At 38.9% G+C, this 20,197-nt stretch overlaps 5 protein-coding genes across 7 annotated transcripts; 2 read left to right on the forward strand and 3 right to left on the reverse strand.

Moving 5' to 3' along the window:
* Window positions 1-107: 107 nt before the first annotated feature.
* Window positions 108-1,632, reverse strand: LOC6645001. Its single transcript, XM_002067717.4, has 3 exons — window positions 1,091-1,632; window positions 831-1,030; window positions 108-773 (listed from the first exon to the last, which is right to left on the reverse strand). The coding sequence occupies exons 1-3, from the start codon at window positions 1,583-1,585 to the stop codon at window positions 335-337; spliced, it is 1,134 nt and encodes a 377-aa protein (XP_002067753.1). The 5' UTR covers window positions 1,586-1,632; the 3' UTR covers window positions 108-334.
* An 82-nt stretch (window positions 1,633-1,714) lies between these two features.
* LOC6645002 (xylosyltransferase oxt) lies at window positions 1,715-6,358 on the forward strand. The gene is made up of 3 exons (XM_002067718.4): window positions 1,715-2,768; window positions 2,828-2,988; window positions 3,205-6,358. The coding sequence occupies exons 1-3, from the start codon at window positions 2,054-2,056 to the stop codon at window positions 4,987-4,989; spliced, it is 2,661 nt and encodes an 886-aa protein (XP_002067754.1). The 5' UTR covers window positions 1,715-2,053; the 3' UTR covers window positions 4,990-6,358.
* LOC6645003 (elongator complex protein 5) lies at window positions 6,352-7,782 on the reverse strand. Its single transcript, XM_002067719.4, has 3 exons — window positions 7,660-7,782; window positions 6,863-7,562; window positions 6,352-6,802 (listed from the first exon to the last, which is right to left on the reverse strand). The coding sequence occupies exons 1-3, from the start codon at window positions 7,706-7,708 to the stop codon at window positions 6,709-6,711; spliced, it is 843 nt and encodes a 280-aa protein (XP_002067755.1). The 5' UTR covers window positions 7,709-7,782; the 3' UTR covers window positions 6,352-6,708.
* A 482-nt stretch (window positions 7,783-8,264) lies between these two features.
* Window positions 8,265-15,680, forward strand: LOC6645004 (plasma membrane ascorbate-dependent reductase CYBRD1). 3 transcript variants are annotated; one of them, XM_015177868.3, is made up of 4 exons: window positions 8,265-8,326; window positions 14,290-14,499; window positions 14,629-14,995; window positions 15,056-15,680. In XM_015177868.3, exons 2-4 carry the CDS (start codon window positions 14,307-14,309, stop codon window positions 15,222-15,224), a joined length of 729 nt encoding a protein of 242 aa, XP_015033354.1. In that variant the 5' UTR covers window positions 8,265-8,326; window positions 14,290-14,306; the 3' UTR covers window positions 15,225-15,680. The 3 variants fall into 3 exon arrangements, with proteins under 3 accessions (XP_015033354.1, XP_015033355.1, XP_002067756.1); XM_015177869.3 differs by lacking the exon at window positions 8,265-8,326 and adding an exon at window positions 8,846-8,876; XM_002067720.4 differs by lacking the exon at window positions 8,265-8,326 and adding an exon at window positions 10,385-11,029.
* A 101-nt stretch (window positions 15,681-15,781) lies between these two features.
* On the reverse strand, window positions 15,782-20,185 carry LOC111518947 (adenylyl cyclase X E). The gene is given in 13 exon segments (XM_023177241.2): window positions 15,782-16,126; window positions 16,187-16,402; window positions 16,469-16,881; window positions 16,942-17,210; window positions 17,269-17,358; window positions 17,414-17,657; window positions 17,928-18,140; window positions 18,206-18,952; window positions 19,004-19,168; window positions 19,220-19,538; window positions 19,602-19,758; window positions 19,816-19,956; window positions 20,021-20,185. Coding segments are annotated over 13 exon segments (3,402 nt in total). The 5' UTR covers window positions 20,111-20,185; the 3' UTR covers window positions 15,782-15,788.
* Between the last annotated feature and the right edge of the window lie 12 nt (window positions 20,186-20,197).

Below are 20,197 nucleotides of genomic sequence, written 5' to 3' on the forward strand. Positions count from 1 at the left end.
AACTAAAGTTTTAAAAATACAATAATGATTTAAATAAAAACAGACTAGCGTTACTTAAACCAAACTCCCCACAAGCAAATCCTAAAATTGAGATAATGTCTTTATAATGTAGCTTGCAAAAACAATTCAGTTTTAGTTCAAAGATGATTTAAACGCAATTTACTTATTTACAAAGGAATGGTAACTTAAGTCATTCTTAGCAATTATATTCGAATCGGAATATATATAGTTAGATATACGTATGTATATAGTTAACATTTTGTGATCCAATTAAAGGCACATACAGTAGTAAGTTTAAGATATTCGAATTGTTTTCAAGATACTAAAAAGAGATTTACATAGACTGGTCCAAATAACCGCACAATTCGCTATCATCTGCATTTGTAATTAGGCGCGCCTCCGTTACCAATGATTCCTTATAGGAATCTCGTACTTCCACAACTCGCGACAAATTGTCAATGGCCAGAGGTCCCAATTTGGCATACTTCTGTATGAACTGCGATACCACTTTTTTGTCTACCACAGACATGGTGAGGGAATGTCTCCATGATAGCACAGCCAATGGACGTTCCTCGCTCAAGTGGATTGAGGGCGTAATGAGATGCCGGAACAGGCAATTGCGCACGATTTTTTGGAGCTCCTCGACCTGACCGCGAAACGCACAGGGATGGTAAAGCATAACTATGGCGCCCTCCGCTAAATTGCGCATATAACGCTGAGGTGGCAGATATGAGTAAGTCCCATAGACAGCTGGACGGGGACGAAATGCGCCACTACAAGGATGAGCTTATATTAATTTCAATTTGGTGGATTATAATTTGCTTATTTACGTGGTTGCCGGTTGATGGGAATATTCTATGGACTCGTTTAGGCACTTGGCAGGTGGCATATAGGCCGAGGGCAGAAAGTGCTCCGTTAAGATGGCTTCTCTCGACATATTCGGATAGAAGGAACGGCGATTGCTGCTTATGCAAAGATAATTATAGTTTTCACGCACCTCATTGGGATCATAGTCAACTGAAAGATTATTCTACGAATAAAAATGATTCATTATATTATAGGTTTTTCCCCCTAAAACAGATAAGCCTACCTTGCCATCATCGCAAACAAAGTTAGAAGACTTTTCGCCATGGGTAAACCATTTCCCTGCACTATTCTCGATCTTCTGTTCATTTTTTGGCAGCTGGTTGGACATCGGCACAATGTGCGGTTCATTGGGGCCAAAGGGAAACCATTTGCCTGTCCAGTCATCCTTAACTTTAAGATTGGGTTTTATTGTCGTCTTTGTCGCCGAAGCAATTAGCACTTGAGGAATGTGTGGTTCACCGGGAGCATAGGGAAACCATTTACCGGGCCAGCTATCTTTGATTTTAGGCTTGGGTGTCGTCGGCGGAGTCGTCGCTGTCGTGCTAATTAGCACTTTGGAAATGTGTGGTTCACCGGGTGCTTGGGGAAACCATTTACCCTGCCAATTATCCAGCTGATGACCAGGTTCTAGAAGATTCGCCTCAGCCTTCTTTATAGTTTTTGCCTCATACGTGGCAAAACAGAGCCATACAAAAATGAAAATATGCAGAAAAAACATAATCAAACAAAACAAAGAGAAAAATAATAGTAAACTAGCAACAGCTGTTTCCGTTTACTCATCATAATCGTTATCGACTCGTCTTCAGTTACTTTCAGCCGTTACCAGCACTAGTTGCTTTGGCCTCAAAGTGTTTTCCAACACTGAAATATCGTTACTGCCTTGCGGGGGCGTTAAAGATAAAAAAAAAAATACAATGCAACTGCAGTTAAATGTTAATTAGTCAAAGTCAAACAAATTAGCACATAGTCCGAATGCGGGGTCAGACAAGCACAGCAAGAGGATCATGCCACAGTGTCGCCTTAGTTGTAGACAACCATCAAGAGACACAGAGACAACCAACCGCAGTCAGAACGCCAGCGAGAAGATTGAGAGGAGCACAGTATCAGAATCGTAAATTATCGATATCAAGTGATTAGTAATGGCCATGCGGGGGTGTTAGGAGGTGCAGCAGGAGCAACTGGAGCAATGGACACCCACTCGACACAGTCGCCATCGATGTCTGTGCGTTGGCTGCGCCGCTATCGCGCCTTTTTTCTGATCCTTCTCTGCATCATTGGGATTCAACTATTCCTGGCCTACAAATCATTGGATATTGTTGGCAGTAACAATGGCTCTGGCCTCGAAGCCGAAGCGGAAAGTAGTGATGCAGCAACAGCTAGTCCAGCCCGTCCACGTCCGGTTGCTGGGACGCCGCAGCCACGGCTGACGGCCAAGCAACTGGGCTTTGAGCCCCAATGTGATATACAAGCCAAGGAAGCAATATCGGCGCTTCAACGCGCCAAAACGAAAGACTGTCGTCAACATATCGCCCAAATAGCGTGCTCCATACAAGCGGGACGCTTCTATGCCACACAATTAACCAGCAGTTGCCCGGCGGGAAATCACACGGCCAACGTATCTCTCGGCTGCTATCGTGATGAGAAGGATCATCGGCTCTTGGGTGGCTATTTTAGCAGCTTTAAATCTTCCAATTCACCCAGCCGATGTGTCGAACTCTGTCTTCAGTCGGGCTATCCCTATGCAGGAGTTCAGTATGGCCGGGAATGCTTTTGCGGCTTTGATACGCCGCCAAGTGCCAGTAAGCTGCCCGATTCCAGTTGCAATATCAAGTGTTTGGGCAATGCCAAAGAGATTTGTGGTGGCTTTTATGCCATGAATGTCTATGAAACAGGCATAGCCAGTGAGTAGCCAAAACGATTCTCTCCGAGATTAGTTCACAGTATTGCCATTTTTTCACAGAATTCACTGCACAATTGGCCGCCACCAGTTCACCCACGGGCGAATCACGTGTTCGAATTGCATTTCTGCTGACGCTGAATGGGCGAGCATTGCGACAAGTTCATCGACTTCTCAAAGCGTTATACGCTCCCGAGCATGTCTACTATATACATGTGGACGAGGTGAGTGATGGTAGAATGAGAGGAATAGCGGAGGAGGTGTAAAAGAAGAAGCCGGATTTCAGTAATTAATTGCTAATTGACGCAATGTGATCCAACTAAATTCTTACAGTAGTGGTCACAAATAATGTGACTATATATGTATATATACATGTAGCGACTTCTGTCTCTTTCTCTGGCTACATCCTTTTCTAAATGCATCGGTGTAATCTCTTTCAGCGTCAGGATTATCTCTATCGCAAGCTATTGGAACTGGAAACGAAATTTTCGAATATACGTTTGGCTCGGAAACGCTTCTCCACCATCTGGGGTGGCGCCTCGTTACTGACCATGTTGCTGCAATGCATGCAGGATCTGCTGAAATCCAACTGGCAATGGGATTTCGTTATTAATTTGAGTGAAAGTGATTTCCCGGTAAAGACCCTCGATAAGCTGGTTGATTTCCTCAGTGCCAATCGAGGCAGGAATTTTGTTAAAGGCCATGGCCGGGAGACACAGAAGTTCATACAGAAGCAGGGATTGGATAAGACGTTTGTTGAATGCGACACACACATGTGGAGGATTGGAGATCGTAAATTGCCCGCTGGCATACAAGTGGACGGCGGTAGTGATTGGGTGGCCTTGTCCAAGTCATTCGTTGACTATGTAACCCATCCTCGGAAGGATGACGAGCTATTGCAGGCCTTGTTAAAGCTATTCCGGCATACCCTACTGCCGGCCGAATCCTTTTTCCACACCGTTCTGAGGAATACCGAGCACTGTCACACCTATGTGGACAACAATTTGCATGTGACCAATTGGAAACGGAAACAGGGATGCAAATGCCAGTATAAACATGTTGTAGATTGGTGTGGCTGCAGTCCCAATGATTTCAAGCCCGAGGATTGGGCCAGGTTGCAGGCCACGGAACAGAAATCTCTATTCTTTGCTCGCAAGTTCGAGCCCATCATTAACCAGGCGGTGCTGTTGCAGCTGGAGGAATGGCTTTACGGTCCATATACTCAGGAATATGTAAATTTGCATGGCTACTGGCAGTCGCTTTACGATCATGAAGATCAACACGGTGGTCACGACGATCTGGCTAGAAGCGTAGGTGACAGTCTTATGCGCCTTGCAGCCAAACAATTGAAAGTGGCGCCTTTAGAGCTTCTGGAACTTACGCACTACCTACATAGAGATCAGTACAAGGGATTCCTAGTGCGCTTCAGAGCCCGACGAGACGATCCGAACGCGAAAGATTTGTATTTGGAAACACGCATACGCCCGGTCCAACAGGGCAAATTGGCTCGCAATGCTCGTTTTAGCAAGAGATTACGCAACTTTGAGGTCTCCACGGACTTCGATCAAAAGGAGCAAATCGCACGAAACTTTGCCAAACTGATGGGTCCCAATTCGGATCTGGTGCTTAGCTATACGTATCAAGGATCTAGTGATAGCAATTCTGCCTCACACTCGTACAATCTCACATTGCTTTGGCTGGACCCATTGGGTCGATTGCAGGATTTCAATGAACTGCATGTAGAGGACTCGACAACCGATGTCATTAATCACTCAAAAACCTTGCTCAAACAGCCCCTCACTCCGGGCATCTGGACGGCCAAACTGATAGGACGTAACTCTATCTATGCTCAACTGAAATTTCTCATAGCTCCTCTTGCCTATGGCAATGGTCAGCCATTGCAGAGTGTCGACAATGCTCAAAAGCGAAATGGCGGACTAGGTTTATCCCTGCCCGAGGATTTTGAATTGCCAGTTGAATGGCAGCAGCATTTGCACAACGAGAACGAGCAGTTCTCGCTGCGCCAGGAGGCCGAGTCCCATGGCAAGCTTCTTGGTGTCGATCTGCACAATTGGATTGACGGATTGGTGGGTAAATTCTTTCAACTCAGAGAAAGTTGCCTTGAGGAAGCCCAAACGGACCTCCCGCTGCCCCTGTGCAGTGAAACGCTTTGGAGTTCCCGTGCTCCTGATCCGAAAAGCGATGTGGAAGCATTACTTAAATGAGGCAGTTAATAGCACAAAGTCATTTAGAAATGAAAACCCGATTCTTGTAGGATAAGTTTTGCATTCAATTTACATAATTGACTCTACTTTTGCCCCCCTCCCTCAATGCCTAGTTAAATTCTCTTGTTCGCCCCGGTGTTTATATAGACGAACGATTAACACTCGATGACAATGCTTTAATATCCATGTCTTAATATGGACAGCACGTAATTAAAAACGTATTTTTGAGATTCACTTGTACCCCATGGGTATCAATTAGACAGAGATGGAGAGATATTCAATTGTATTGTATTTAATAATAGATAAGCTTTTAATAGATTTAATATCCTATAGGAATCGGTTCCATATTGGTACAAGAGTAGTAGGTAAACATTTTGTTAATCCGCTTTGTTATAAATTTTGTGTTCACACATATGTATGTTTTTTTTTTTTGATTCTGTAAATACGATAGTTGTCGTTGTCGTCCAACTTTTTCAAGATTTTGTTTCGGTTTATAGTAATTATTGGATCGTGTCGTTTATCATTTTGCAATAGTTGTAATATTTGTGATATTTGTAAACGTAAACTAGACGCCATTTTGACTTGGACTTGGTTCCATCTTTACATAGATACATATATAAATACTCATATGTATGTATCTTATTTGTAATTGTTTGATTTTTCGTTAGAGTTTATATATATTTGTTTTTTTTTTTAATATACACATTGTTAGAGTTTAATTTGGACGATTAATCGATTTTGCCACCGCATTGTAAATATTTGCCACTCAAAAATGAATTTTCTTTCTCCATTTAAATGAAAATTTAAACATTGTAAACCAAATGAAGATATATATATACAAATGCATATACACTATATCTCGGGATTTATGTATATGTGCATAAGAGGGTTATGCCAGCAATCGATTTAATTGTAGTTAGACGATTAAAATGAATTAATATGTAAAAATAGTGTAGTTTAAAAGTTAAACCAAATTTATAGTTATTAAATCAATGAAAAGCAAAACTATTCTATTAAAAATGCAACAAAATCCAATCTTTGCCCCGGATATAGATATAATCCGAACTCAAAATCCACATATATATATATATAAGTGGTTCTTGTAAATTCGATTTGAAATTAACATATTTCTAGCATTTATTTAAATTAAAAATTACACAAAAAAAAAATCAAAAGTAAGGTATCATATCAGCTGATTTAATTAAGTAATCATCATTGTTTAGCCATATAATTATAATAATTTAGGCAGTGTGCATCATATCAATTCAACCGATATTCCCCATTCTCGATAAATTTCTCTTAAATATGTTTCTTGTACTCTCTTTTTCTCCCCCAATGAATGGAATAATAAAAATCAATGAATTCAAAAGTCTATGCTATTCTTCATTTATGGTGATTTACACTCTCTATAAAAATCGTGTAAGCCGTTCTTCATTCAAAAAATCTTATATATGTATGTACAATTTCTAAACGGTTATAAATTGATTAAAATTTGAAATATGAAACGCATTAATACAAAAATCAAACTGCTGATGGAATATTCTCCGGAGGGAACAAAGTACGGGGACCCGGTTAAAAACTTATTTCATTTGTTTTGTTTATAGGAGGGCTTAGACTTAAACAGACTTAAAGCCAAAGCCATTTGTACTGCCGTTGTTGGGTTTTGCTTGTGCAGCAGCATCCTGCAACCTGCCTCTTTATCTCTATTGATCGCTAGGTTTACAAGTTCAGATCCTCATCGGGATCCTCCTCATCAAAATCATCATTGGCATCAGGTGTATAGATGATATTACCCTCAGTAGGTTCGCTGGTGCTAAGACAGTTGATCTAGTGTAAGATCATGGGTGGTAGTCGTTAATTTCATTTCACTTACCGTTCATATGGCAATGTGAGGGCATTTCGTGCCATCACTTCATCTTCATCCAGTTCAATTTTAAAGGTACCACCAGCTGGCTCCAAAGGTGGACTCTCGACTGTGGTCTTGGGCGTGGTATGACTTTCGGTTGTCTCCAATGCCGTGACCTGGAACTGTGTTTTGCTCACTTGACAGGAATAGCGTTTATTGCTCACTCCCCCACCCGGCTTACGGGAGATGAGGGACAGCAGCGTCTCTGTTTCCAGACGTAGCACCAATTCAGCCATGTACTCGCAGCCATTTAGAATGAACTCCGCATGCGGATGCTGCAGATTTTGTGGTGACGCCCACAGGAAGACACGACGAACATGCTCAGAGCGACGCACCTTGTTTAGGAACTCAAAGACATACGCAGGCGACTGGTAGCACAAAAGATCAGCTAATGTGGGCAAAATGACATTATAGCCATTTGTTTTTGTGTTGGTGGCATCCACAGTTTTTGAGGCATCCGTCGTTTCGCTGTTTGCCTCATTTTGGCTACTGTTGTTGTTGTCGTTGTTATTATTGTTGCTGCACTCGTTGAGAAGCGTTTCGTAGGTGGCCACGTGCTTCAGTTGGCTGCCAGTTGGCATAATCTTAATAGTGTCCGCCTCCTGCCCCTGCTCGTGCAGTAAACTGCCAATGAACTTAAGTGCAATGCGCTCTCGATTGAGTTCATCTAAAAAAATGGATGCAACAAATGAGCCAGGGCAACAATGACAGGAGAAATTTGATTATTTGATATGGAACCCTAGCGATATATTTATCTGACTTACCGATAATCAGCACGACCTTTTGATTGGTCACTATCAGATTGGAAAGCATTATATGTTCATTCAATATTTTTGGAAATACAATTTAAGTTTAATGTCTGAGGTATTTTAATGCTTATTTAGCGTGACCAGATTAGCGGTGTCAGAAAAATACCAGTAAAAATACTAGATTGCTAAGCAAAAAATACTAGCCAAAAGTAACTGCCATTCAATTCAAAGAAGAAATCCGACACTCTGGCATATAAGTAAATCGATTTGTAACTTGAAACCCTTTGGTGGGTGGGGGTGCCATTTACTATGCATTGATGCTTGCAGCCAAATCACGACCTTGAACTTGTTGCGTCGTCTTGTTTGCTACACGGCATTTTCACTTTTATTGCCTTGGCATGGTGTGGGAGCCCAAATAAACTGATAACTGGTCAATGACATGACAATTGTTCGTATGGCATCGCTGCCAGCGAGCAACTAAAGACAAAAGAACAGAATCCACGGTTCACTTTTGCTCAGTGGCTTGCCGAATTTCTCTCTGTATAGGTTGTTGTTTTTTTTTCTTTTCGTTTTGTTATTATTTTTGTTGTGTGGTGTTGTGTTGTGTGTCATACTGTTGCTGCAAAAAACAAAAATCAACGAGCATTGAAATTAATCTCACACTTGGCATAGACCGACACTTGTAAGTATCAATTAACTTTGTAGTTAAGCCACGTTCAAAATAGGAGAATTTGTTGATTTGTTTTGGTAACATATACATATACATACATGTGTACATATCCAACAAGTGGTTTGCAGCTGTGTCTGTCTGTGTGTGTGTGAGAGAGCCCGTTAGAAAATGTGTGTGTGTTTGTGTGTCGTTGTGGTAAACGCTTTTTGGAGCTTATCAAAAAAAGCTTTTACTATGTGCTGACGAGAGGCGGCTGCATCGGTGGGGTGTTAACGGTTTTGCAGAAATTTTCATGGCTTTTCTCTGTTTCCTGACATTTGATTCCATATGGAGCAGTGTCACAGCCTCCTGCAAAAGAACATTCCAATTTTCATTTTGTTTGCTCAACAAGTTAAAGCTAACAAAATAAAGCAAAAAAATATTTCAAATTGTTAAGAAAAATTCACATAAAATTGTTGAAACTCATTTATCTCATTTGTTTTCGCGGAGTTTAAACTCGTTTGTTAGTTCTCAACTTTTGTATTGGCAATTAATCACGTATACGTCATGTTGTTCTCTTTTGGTAAGTATATATGTATGTATGTATGTATGTATTCTCTGGCGATGAACAACACAGATGCAATTACAATCACTTCGTTATTCTGGGGAATTTTCGTTTTTTTTTTTTATCAAATTTGTTGACTCAGAATTGAAGTATACATACATAAATAGTAAAGAAGTACATAAGGTGGCAATTGAGTCTGAAACAAAAATGACGATATAGGTAAATGTCCTAGCATGGGATTGGCATACGCCCACAACTTACTACGCACCAATGTTTATTCATATAAAGGTGTATGTATGCATATAAATTCTTAAATAAATATATTAGTCATGGGTTTCACGACTTGTGGTTAAGGCATACTCAATATTGTTATAAACCTGTATACTTTATAAAAAAAATTATTTAAAATGCGTTTTTCCCTTAACCTTCTGTTCCATCTGTTCTGCCTTGAACTGGGTACCCGGCTAACTTTGAGTTTTTTTTTTTGGAAGTTCACACTTTTTGCTTAAAATTTGAATATTTCACACATAAATTTTACAAGCCGGGGTCAAAAATCTTACCAGAATTGAATGCAAATTTTAAATATGATTTTGTTTTTGAAAAGAATATAAAGCCATGACATTTGAAAATCATTAAAAATTGAGTCAGAAGGACTCACAGGGACTCAGAAGGACTCACAGGTTCGCGTAATGTCCCTTAATCCTTTTATCGAAATTATTTATATCCCTGAATTTATAAGATTAACAAGCTTATGACATTTCTATTGTCAATTGCTTTGTCCATTAAAATTTTAAGGATTTTTCCATGTTTTGTATGCAATTGCCATATATAGAATATTTTATAAGATGGAAGATTTTCGAATTGGAATGCAAATCATATGACTTAATGGAATGCAAAAAGTTGCCTTCCCCCGTTCAATCAAAGCTTTCAATACGCCATTCAAATAGTTTAGTGTGTCTAGCATACTTAATTCACTATGCTTAACTTAGACTCAACTGAGTCGCCTATTCCCAGATACCCCTTAGCAAAGTTAATAATCTTTAGCCAAATTCTATATAATTCTATTCTATTCCATTCATTGCAATTGCAAATTCTATTCTGTAATACTTAGTTCCAGTAAAATTGTTAAAAATAAACCGACTTCAAAGACAACTGTCAAAAGGAGCTCCAAAATCAAGTTACTCAATAGATCGTTTGCCTTTGCTATTATACCCTTTTGACCCATAAGTGTGATAGGGTATGACCAGATTTGTAAGCAGTCAACCTCTTTAATCGCCATTTAAAATAAAACTTGAAAAAAAAGGAACAAAACAAAACAAAAAAAATAAACTAAACAATTAGTTGGATTATTAACGATAAGCTTTACGACCAGTCAGCCAGTGCCAGTCCCCCAGCCACCATTACCATTGATTACCAACTAAAAACTACTTCGTCTGAAAAACTTATCGCATGCGATATTTGTTTTCGTCGGAAGAAAAAAGCTTTGGCCGGCGGGCGTCGGCTAAAGTCACTGAAAATGTTAAATTCAGTTGCGCAGTGCATATGGAAGTGAACGGTTGTTGGATTACATACGACGATACGATATTGCCCGTACATTTGATACTTTTTAAAGCTAACGCTATTATTGTTGCTATTGTTGTTGCTGTTGTTTAGTTGTGTTTACAAGTATCACCGCGTATACACACATTGCATGCCAGACGAAAATCACAGCGGTTTTACATTTTTTTTTTTGGTGGTTGTCGACTAATTAAGAAGTGAAACAGCAGCAACTACAACAACAACGACAATTACCACAAACCAAAAACTAGCAAAACTAGAAAGAAAATTACAAAAACCAAAAAGCACAACAATGTCCAAGGACTTGGATGTAGAGCAGGCCGCTGGGCCGACAAATGATATTAAAGTGGAGACAATTGCCATTCAGCCGGTAGCAGCAGCAGCAGCCGCTCCAGTAGCAACAGTTGCTGAGGCAACGGTGATCGCTGTGACAAATGGTGAGAAGGCTGATGATAAGCTAAAACTCCAACAGCAGCAGCAGCAATCATCAAATGTTACCGTTACTACAACACCAGAACAAGCAACAACAACAACAACAACAGCAGCAGCATCACCAACAACATTTACAACAACAGCAACAATCACACCATCCAACATTGAGGCAGTCAATAAAGGTAGCTAACTACACACAGAACAATTAAATGCATTCCCCTTTTTAAATAAGTACCAATTACTTCATGGGATTAATTTCCAATACATACCTAACTTCCAAAGGGAAAGAGCCACTTGTGAAGGAACACAGAGTTCATTCATATGTCCTTTGGAAAAACTCTCACTCACAGTAGGGCTAGAAATTGTATTTCTTTCTGGCATTAGGATATCGATATGTCCTATAAAGTTCAATGGAATGAAATTTAAAATTCTAAAAACTTTTTGTATATACAAACAAAAAAAAAAAAAAGGGCGATCAATGGCCTTTAAGAGGAAATCGGTAAGAAATTACACTTGTTTTTCTTTTCATTTCTTGCTAAAAAACAAAAGGCCTTTAAAATACTTGGAAACCAATCTTGTGTATATTATGGGTCACCCAATACGTCTATATCTTATAACATTATACTATGAAGAATATCTCGAATCGAAGCCTTTCATTTCTAGAGAACTAAAAAGTTGTAAACTATGAAGATTTACACGGAAATTTATGCTTACGCTGAATGAGTGGAGTTGTTTTTCTTCAAGTGTATGGTGAATGGCTTTGAGTGCAAAAGTAAAATCAACAGCCAAGCCACATAAGCCGCACAAACGTTTTAGTTTAGTAAAAGTTATAACAAAACGCACCAAGCAGACAAACTGCATTGCCATTGCCATTGCCACTGCCACTTGGCCACAGCGCCACTCCTCGTCGTCCCTCTCTCCATATCTCTCTCTCTCTCATTCGATCTGTCTTTCGGTAGGTTTGTCTGTCTACCTGTCTGTATCTGCGCCCCCATTCCACCACCCCTTTATTACCATCACAAAATGTATTTCTCTTTGGTCTACACCTGCCTGCCTCATCATCAACAAGTTGAATTTCACTTTAGTTTTTCAATTTTATTTATTTTATACTTTTGCTGTCTTCAACTTTTTACGCTTTTCCAAAGTCATCGTCTACACACATACAACAACAACAACAACAACAACTAAAAAAAAAAACATAACAACAACCAAACCAATCCAAAAAAAAGAAGAAAAAACAAAAGTTAAACATACAAGAAAAAAGTTTTACTTTTTTTTTTTCATCTTTCTTTCAAATTTTGCGCACGATCTGTTGCTATGCTTTGTTGATCTCAGTCATATGCCACGCCCACTTAAGCATATTAATTAATAATGTCCATAATCATAATTAATATGCCAATTAATTTCACTGCCAAAAAGAAAAGAAAAACCATCGAAAAATAAAAACACATACTTAAGTATGGATATAGAGCAATTGAATAACTCAACATTGACGCGTGGCCAGCCCTCCCTCTCTATAGTTGTGATACTGTTACCCATATACATATATACATAAGTATATATCTATTTGAACTACATCCAGATAGTAGCTGCATGTGAGTGTACACTTTACAACTTACAGCATTATCATTCATTATGTTTTCAAACAACTCGCATCGACTCCATTTATCAGTTCATTTTCTCAATTCTGACAAGAATTGCAAACATCGTTCATTCATTTGCATACGGCAGCAATTTCAATTGAAAGTTTTGAGTATAACTACACCGTTATCTTAGGGGGCAATGTATCAGATATTTCAGATTGTATTTGAATTGCTGTCTCAAGGTTAAAATCCTTGTAAGCACGAGAACTCGCAGACATGATGAATATACAGTATTGAGAAGAAATCTCAATACTCAATTCTATTTTGCCCAGACCAGATCCTTAATGCTTAATGTCCTAGAGCAAGGTCTTTCATATTGCGCCACCTTAAGTCAAGTATTTGTGCCAACTGAAGAGTTGATAATTACGAAATGTGTAAGTACACGATAACTACTACTACTACTTGATAAGTAGGTTGAATAGTTGAACTGACAAATATAATTTGTGTAATCTTTTGAAAATATAAACTGAAAGTAAGATTACCTACTACTTCAAAATGCTATATAATTTACTATCAGAACCCAATTAGATTATAAATTTCGGAATTCAAAATTAAAACTTTACACTTGAAAAAATCGCAATTCTAAAAATTTAAATACAAAATGCTCTAATTTGATTTGTAAAGCTTTTCATACACAAATTGTTGAGTCACAAACTGGTCTATCTCCTTGCAAAGTGTTTTGTATTTGGTTGTTTTGTTTCTGTGTCTGTGTGTGTGTGTTAAAAAAGTAAAAGTCTCTTTTATACCCATTTTGTTGAATGAATGCCGCGCACTTGATTTACTTTTAACTGACACCTGCTGCCAATAACAGGTTCAACATAATTTCAATTGCGCTAGAATTTGGACAATAATTTCACTTTTTCATGTGGAATCTCAAGAATTTCTTACCCACAATTAACAAGTAGCTTCAATTAATTATAATTGCTAACAAATTCTTGCTTTGGTCTTTTTGATCTCTTCTTTTTAATTACTCACCCACTTAAAGGCTTTAAACCCCCATGACCCCATGCTCATTTACACATATGTACATACATATGTATTTATAGATATAGTTATTGTACACATTTTTCAAACACGCGCCCCAACATTTTGCTATTTTAATCAAAATATTTTTTAATTCATTTGCAATTTTCGGGTTTTTTTTTTTTTTTTTTTAGTTAATTGTCATTTCTTTCCGCATCTCTGACAATATCAAAATGATCATGAGATACATGTAGAAACAATGCCATTTCCAGAATGGAAAGTATACATTTGATAAGGCACTACAGGCGCCCTACCCCTCACCCCTCATCATTATTAGCTCCTCCATCCTCCATTGAAATAGTTAAACAAATAAACAAATTTCAAGATAGACGTACATTTTTTGTCTTGGCTCCAGAGATATGTAGCTATACACATAGAGGAGGTAAACATTCTCATCGTATCTCGGCGTGGATTTCTCATAAATCTAAGCAATTCTGATATCAGATCCCGGGAGGAGGTTTGCGGGGAGGGTTGTTGTTAATTCGTTGTTAAAAGTATTTTATTTCATAATATCGGCTGGCCGGCGACAATGGGTAGACATTGTTTATTGTTGGAGAAAAAATTGTGAATGATGCCGAGATCAGATGGCAGTTGTAATTAAGATACTCAGCATTTGCTTGCAATTAATTGATTATAATCTCTGTCAATCTGTATTCGAAAGTGATTCATAGGAATGTCTGGAATGTTGTTGTTGGGGCGTATACTCGTTTTTTATGTTTTGCTTGCGTCTGACTAATCCATTGGTGGCTATTCATTTGTTTCATTTCATTTCACAGGCAACAATAAGTCCAATATGGATCCAGCATTGATCAACTTTAAGGTGCTCTATGTGCTGACTCAACTTTGCGGTCTGACAATGATCGTGCTGGTGGGCACATGGATTGGGCAGCATTTCGGCGGTTTGGGTGGCACGGCGAATCCCTCACTTGAATTCAATTGGCATCCCCTCTTTATGACCATTGGATTTATCTACTTGTATGGCAATTGTGAGTACAAAACGGAAGAGGTGCAACACATGGGTGTTGCAAAATGTTGTCTATGTGCATATATAGAGAGTTGTGTGATACACTCCCAAAATAAAACAACTAAACTTTAAATATGATATTCACTTTTAGCCATATTGATCTATCGCGGTTTTCGCACCACGCGCAAGAAGACTTTGAAACTAACCCACGCCAGCATTCATATGGGTGCCTTCATTTTGACGGTGATTGCCCTGAAGACCGTATTCGATTCGCATAATTTGGCCAAACCGCAACCCATACCCAATATGTATTCGCTGCACTCTTGGCTTGGCTTGTCGGCGGTGATCATCTTCTCGTTGCAATATGTGGCTGGTTTTGTGGCCTATCTGGCGCCTGGTATACGAGAGAACTATAAGATTGCCATGATGCCGTTTCACATCTATTTCGGTCTATTTGGCTTTGTTTTGGCCATAGCCAGTGCCCTCATGGGTATTACCGAGAAGGCCATATTTGCCATGTAAGTATAAATGTGCTCCCAGTTTTTATCCCCCCCATGTACTTAAATTTTCTTTTACAGTCCGACCTATTCTGCTTTGCCCGCTGCTGGAGTATTGGCCAATATAATTGGTGTACTCTATGTGATCTTTGGTGCTTTGGTTGTCTATTTGGCCACCGAACCGGCTTATAAACGCAAGGCTTTGCCTGAAGATACGGCCTTGTTGTCAACCAATTCGGCCACTGAGTAATATGTTAATTTGGCGAATCTCTCCCAATACATCAAATGCTATATTAACTTAAGGAAAACTGTGCACAAAACATCATCAACAAACAAACGCAACAACTTCAACCACAACAACAACAACAACAGTAGCAAATATCAAAGGAAATTCTCTATATGACCCGCTCCAAATGACCCAAAGAAAAATGAAAGGAAATGTTTAACCGTGTTTTTGGTGCTTTGTCTTTGCTTTGTTAATTTCATATATATATATTAATTTTTTTTTCGTTTTATCTGTATTACATAATTATAATAATTATGCAACCATTTTTTAAAAATATCAATTTATATATATATACATATACGTATATGTATGTATATGTATATATACCTCTATAGGTGTGCTACAAAATATAATCGGAGAGTGCTCAAATTGTATGTACTTAACCTCAGAGTAAATTAAACAAGAAACCAGAAATGTTTATATATATGTGTGTTATATATTCATATAAATAAATCTATATTAATAACAATATTATAAAAACCAAACCAAAGTGTGAATTTATAGTTTTACGTTTTATTTATTTTATTCTCACATATGATTACTCGATTTCTTAAGCAAAATTTCTTCAGCTTTTCCACTATCTGTGTCGTCATTTGTTGTACTATCAAGTTGAAAATTCAATGATTTGTCAAGAGCCACCAGATAGGTGGGAATTTCTCCGATGCCCTTGACAAATGTCTCACCTCGATAAGTGCAACGAATGCCACATTTACGTAATATTGAGGCTGTAGCTTCGGTCACCTGTATGAAACCCATAATCGATGTGGATGTCATGCGTGAGGCCATGTTAACTGGATGACCCCAAATGTCATAGTGTGGCTTGGAAAGGCCCACCACACCAGCCATCACTGGGCCATGGGAAATTCCTGTGTAGGAAACATTTATTGGGCAAGATCAAAGTATATGCTGAGGAAAAGAACTTTAACCAATTTTTAGGGTTCCCTTCAAACCGAAGCCAAAGTCGGGAAACACATCTTGTGTTTTGATGGTCTGCATTACACGCAGAAGATCGACTGCAAATTGGGTCATAACAACGACAACCTCATCGTTAAGCTCCAGTAATGGATTCTGATTAAGGAGCGATGGGATGTCCCTTGGGGATTTTGGAGTTTCAGCAGCCATGAAATCAAATCGTACACTACCTGGACATAACTATGGATTTTAAGAAGAACTATATGATGAGGATCTCGTTTGATCTGATTACTCACTCGATTTGGCACGCAGATATTGAACGTTTTCATTACTGCGTTTCTGGGTTGGCATTTGCAGTGAGAAATCCGCATAATGCTCCACTTGTAGGCCACAGGCAGCCATATATGTCCAGCCCATTACTTTGATCTTTTCCACCTTGTATTTGTTGGTATATTTTTGCAATACATCATCGAAATGGCATATGAACTCATTCAGCACACGTATGCCCATGCGATCGGCTTCATAATTCTCAATGGTGGCAAACATAACTGCTACTTTATCGAAATTCTCATAATAAAGTTCACCAAGTCGTCGACGTTCTAGAAAATCATTTGCCACATGCGACGGCAAAAGGTTTGCCATTATAATCCTAATCGAACGTGTGGTATTCTGTGTCTGAGCATGCTTCTCCCCATAACGTAATTTCACACTGAATGCAAGAACATTCCGGGTGAATGTTGACTAAAACTGAAAACTACAATCTACTTACTAGTAATCCACCTTATTCATATAGGTAATATGTCGCTCTTTGATGGCAATCATTATGAAGAAGGCAAACAAATACAAGGTGTGAGCATCCTCAGCCTTAAGACCCACATTCGTGGTAGACGATCGCTCGAAGGCGAAGCCATATTTGGCATGAACGGTGACAATGTGGGTGGCCACGATAATCAGGGCCAAGCACAATTTGAAAATCATCGGAAGTCCAAAGAACAATAGCAACACACTAAGGGCCACAATAATGCCGTGGGTAATGGTCTACGAATGGAGATCTCTGTTAGCTTTACTAGTTGATTTACTAGAGAGACACACGTACCCAAGGTGTGAAACATATCAGATTAGGTGGTTGATCAGATAAATCCGATTCAATCAACTCTAGCTCAAATTCAGCCAAATTGCAAAAGATCTATATAAATGGAAATGGATCATGTGAATAGACAATGAGCAGATATTTTCCTGACCATTTTCAACGATGATATCGAGTATATTATAAATATTGCCACCACACACATTAACATCCGTGCAAAAAGCTGATCTTCCAGTAACTCTGATAAGCTCATTAGCCCTCGACTCAATATAAACTTGGGCCGCGACCATGGCGATAATGGGCGATATTGTAGCCAAAGTTTTTTATAGTTTGTCACCAGGCAAATGATTACCAATGCCAAATGTAATGAGAGTGTTCCAAGGAATTGCGAAAAAATGCTGTTAACAAAGTGTTTTTTGGTTAATGTTTCTCGAACGAATACGATTCAATGCTTAGTAGTGTTTGATGGTTCGTAAGTGCGTACATTTCAATCAAAACTATTCATTTCTGACTCACTGACTTAATCACTTGTTCAGTTATACATAGGCTTTTAGATTTCAGAGGTCAAAAATGCTTTCTTTTGTAATATCCTGTGGATATTTGTGGTAGCTCAGCAAACAGTGAGTCAGTAAATAAATAAATTTAACACAACATTACTGCTTACATACAATGGCAAACTAAAGCACATAAGGACCAGAGCAGTGCCAGCACCCAATAAAGTCAGCATGCTGTACTTCATAAGGAAATCTGGAAGATTTATATAGTTCCACTCAGTGGTGCCATTACGAAAGAGGACCAATAAATCGGAGATATCCGCATTCAGTAGATAATCCTCGCTCTGATGTTTATTCTTACTGTAGCAGTTAACAATTCGCATTATACTATGATGAGGGCATAAGGAGATTAGTTACTTGATCCTGTGTGATAACTTTCACCTCACACTCACTGCGTAATGCCAACGGGCATTTTTTCCACCTCCTGCTTCATACCGAGCTGGGTTTCCTGCTGAACTTCCTTATACACATCGCTGAGCTGCATCTCATCCACAATACTGGCGTGGAATGAGTTGTCTGAAACGCCATCGTCATCTTTAAGGACAACTGTATCAGCAGTAGGTAAGTCTCGCACTGGACCCGTAACCAAATACGTTACAATCTGATTCTTCTTTAATATGGGATCATCCAAAGCCTTTTTGGATCCCTCTTCGTAAAGGTATTGATTTTCTAATAGATTGAGTGTACGTTCAGATATGTGAACTTTGCCGGGCATCCCCGAGCTCTCCAATCGATTAGTGATATCCACATCTTTGGACCATATATCAAACTCCCATTTGGTGCGACCAATGATGCCCGAAAAGACCTCGCCAGAGTGTACACCGATACGCATATCAATATTCAATTTTCGACGCTCACGGGAATCTCGCGTGGCCTTGATCATTTCCAATCCCTGATTCATGCAACAGGTGGCATGTTCAGGATTGTAAAGAGGAATGCCCGAGACGCAATTATAGGCATCGCCTAGGAATTTAATGCGCAACACATTGAAATGCTCGGCAGAGCGATCGTAGGCAACGAATAGTTCGTGGAGAATATCCACCAGATCAGCAACATCCAGAGTTGTGGTTAGATGTGTATAGTTAACCATATCAGCCACTAGAATCGATACTTCCGGATGCGGTTCCACAAAGAGTTTACTAAAACACAATCAGAGGAGAGGGCTAACAATGCGTTTTTATGGGACTCACCGGGGTAGAGCCAATGCAACACTAGAAGCTTGACCGCATTCATCTTCAATACGTGCACGGACATCATCCTGCATGGAACGCGCTATCTTTCGGGGCAATATGGTCTCTAATATCATCTTCTCATTCTTCACAACTAACTAAAAGACTAACTTAACTTTATAAATGCTTTTTATAACCGCAAACAATTCTACCTTTAATAAATTGCTCTCACGCAGCAATTGGTAACGTGAGAGGATCTTCTTTCTTAGATTAAACTCCGTCAATGCGCGAAAGAATGAAAATACGACATTCAGATATAATAGGTATATGCCATATGAAATGATTTTCTGTTGTCTCATCGGATCATTGATATTATTATTTAGCGTGCCCAGCACATAAATGAGATAAATTGTCGAGACAAGAAGCCCCAACAAATAGGGTTTACCATTCTCATAGAAACTAATGGGAAGAAATAAATAAATTGAGCTAACCACAATATGATCATATGACGGGACCAAAGGGTAGTTGACATCGTGGAATAACTGCACAAAAGTATCTGCATAATTGTGAATTAAATGTCAACTTGAATATGGAAAATCCAACTTATTTACATACTTACCCATAAGTGTCAGCATCAAAGCGATGACACAGCTGGCAATAACGTTTAGAGCATAAAAATGTTGAAATTCTGTAGGTTCCTTCAAGGAGATACACATTATAGCCGGCGTCAATATCATGGCCATGATATAGGGCAATAACCCATAGAATGTGAGGCTCTAAAAATAAGAATAATTTTATGAATATTTCAATTCAAAAGTGTGTGTATTACTCACCGATGCTAGAAAAAACAATACACATATGTGTATGCCCAGCAGGAGTTCGATGGTATAGATAAATAACATGACATTGGTCGAGGCCACACGATCGACATAACGCCAAAATAGTTGCTCCAAGCCAACCGAACGGCATTTTTTCTTTTCAACGTGTGGAAAACGATTTTAAGATTTATCCTCCATGTTGTTGGAAAATCTATCTTACCCGAAAGTAAATCCATTCCCAGCCCTTAAGTTGGGCTATCAGTTGTGGGTCTAAGGCGTCTTCATTAAAGCTCTTTGTCGGTGTGTCCATTTTTTGTTACTTTTTAACTTGATTTCTAAAATATTTATCAGACATATAGTTCTAGGACATTTGTTTTACATTATCTTTTCGAATTAG

The sequence above is a fragment of the Drosophila willistoni genome, assembly GCF_018902025.1.
Source record: "Drosophila willistoni isolate 14030-0811.24 chromosome XR unlocalized genomic scaffold, UCI_dwil_1.1 Seg105, whole genome shotgun sequence".
Lineage (NCBI taxonomy): Eukaryota > Metazoa > Arthropoda > Insecta > Diptera > Drosophilidae > Drosophila > Drosophila willistoni.

Bases quoted from the DNA above. Each gene is read 5' to 3' on its own strand.
- LOC6645003 (XM_002067719.4), bottom strand. From the start codon at position 7,708: ATGCTTTCCAATCTGATAGTGACCAATCAAAAGGTCGTGCTGATTATC. The intron at 7,563-7,659 runs GTAAGTCAGATA...CCATTTTTTTAG, and splicing joins AAAGGTCGTGCTGATTATCG to ATGAACTCAATCGAGAGCGC. The intron at 6,803-6,862 runs GTAAGTGAAATG...CAACTGTCTTAG, and splicing joins CTCACATTGCCATATGAACG to CACCAGCGAACCTACTGAGG.
- LOC6645002 (XM_002067718.4), top strand. From the start codon at position 2,054: ATGGACACCCACTCGACACAGTCGCCATCGATGTCTGTGCGTTGGCTG. The intron at 2,769-2,827 runs GTGAGTAGCCAA...ATTTTTTCACAG, and splicing joins CTATGAAACAGGCATAGCCA to AATTCACTGCACAATTGGCC. The intron at 2,989-3,204 runs GTGAGTGATGGT...AATCTCTTTCAG, and splicing joins ACTATATACATGTGGACGAG to CGTCAGGATTATCTCTATCG.
- LOC6645001 (XM_002067717.4), bottom strand. From the start codon at position 1,585: ATGTTTTTTCTGCATATTTTCATTTTTGTATGGCTCTGTTTTGCCACG. The intron at 1,031-1,090 runs GTAGGCTTATCT...TTTTATTCGTAG, and splicing joins TTGTTTGCGATGATGGCAAG to AATAATCTTTCAGTTGACTA. The intron at 774-830 runs GTAAATAAGCAA...TCATCCTTGTAG, and splicing joins TCCCATCAACCGGCAACCAC to TGGCGCATTTCGTCCCCGTC.
- LOC6645004 (XM_002067720.4), top strand. From the start codon at position 10,708: ATGTCCAAGGACTTGGATGTAGAGCAGGCCGCTGGGCCGACAAATGAT. The intron at 11,030-14,289 runs GTAGCTAACTAC...TTCATTTCACAG, and splicing joins CATTGAGGCAGTCAATAAAG to GCAACAATAAGTCCAATATG. The intron at 14,996-15,055 runs GTAAGTATAAAT...TTTCTTTTACAG, and splicing joins GAGAAGGCCATATTTGCCAT to TCCGACCTATTCTGCTTTGC.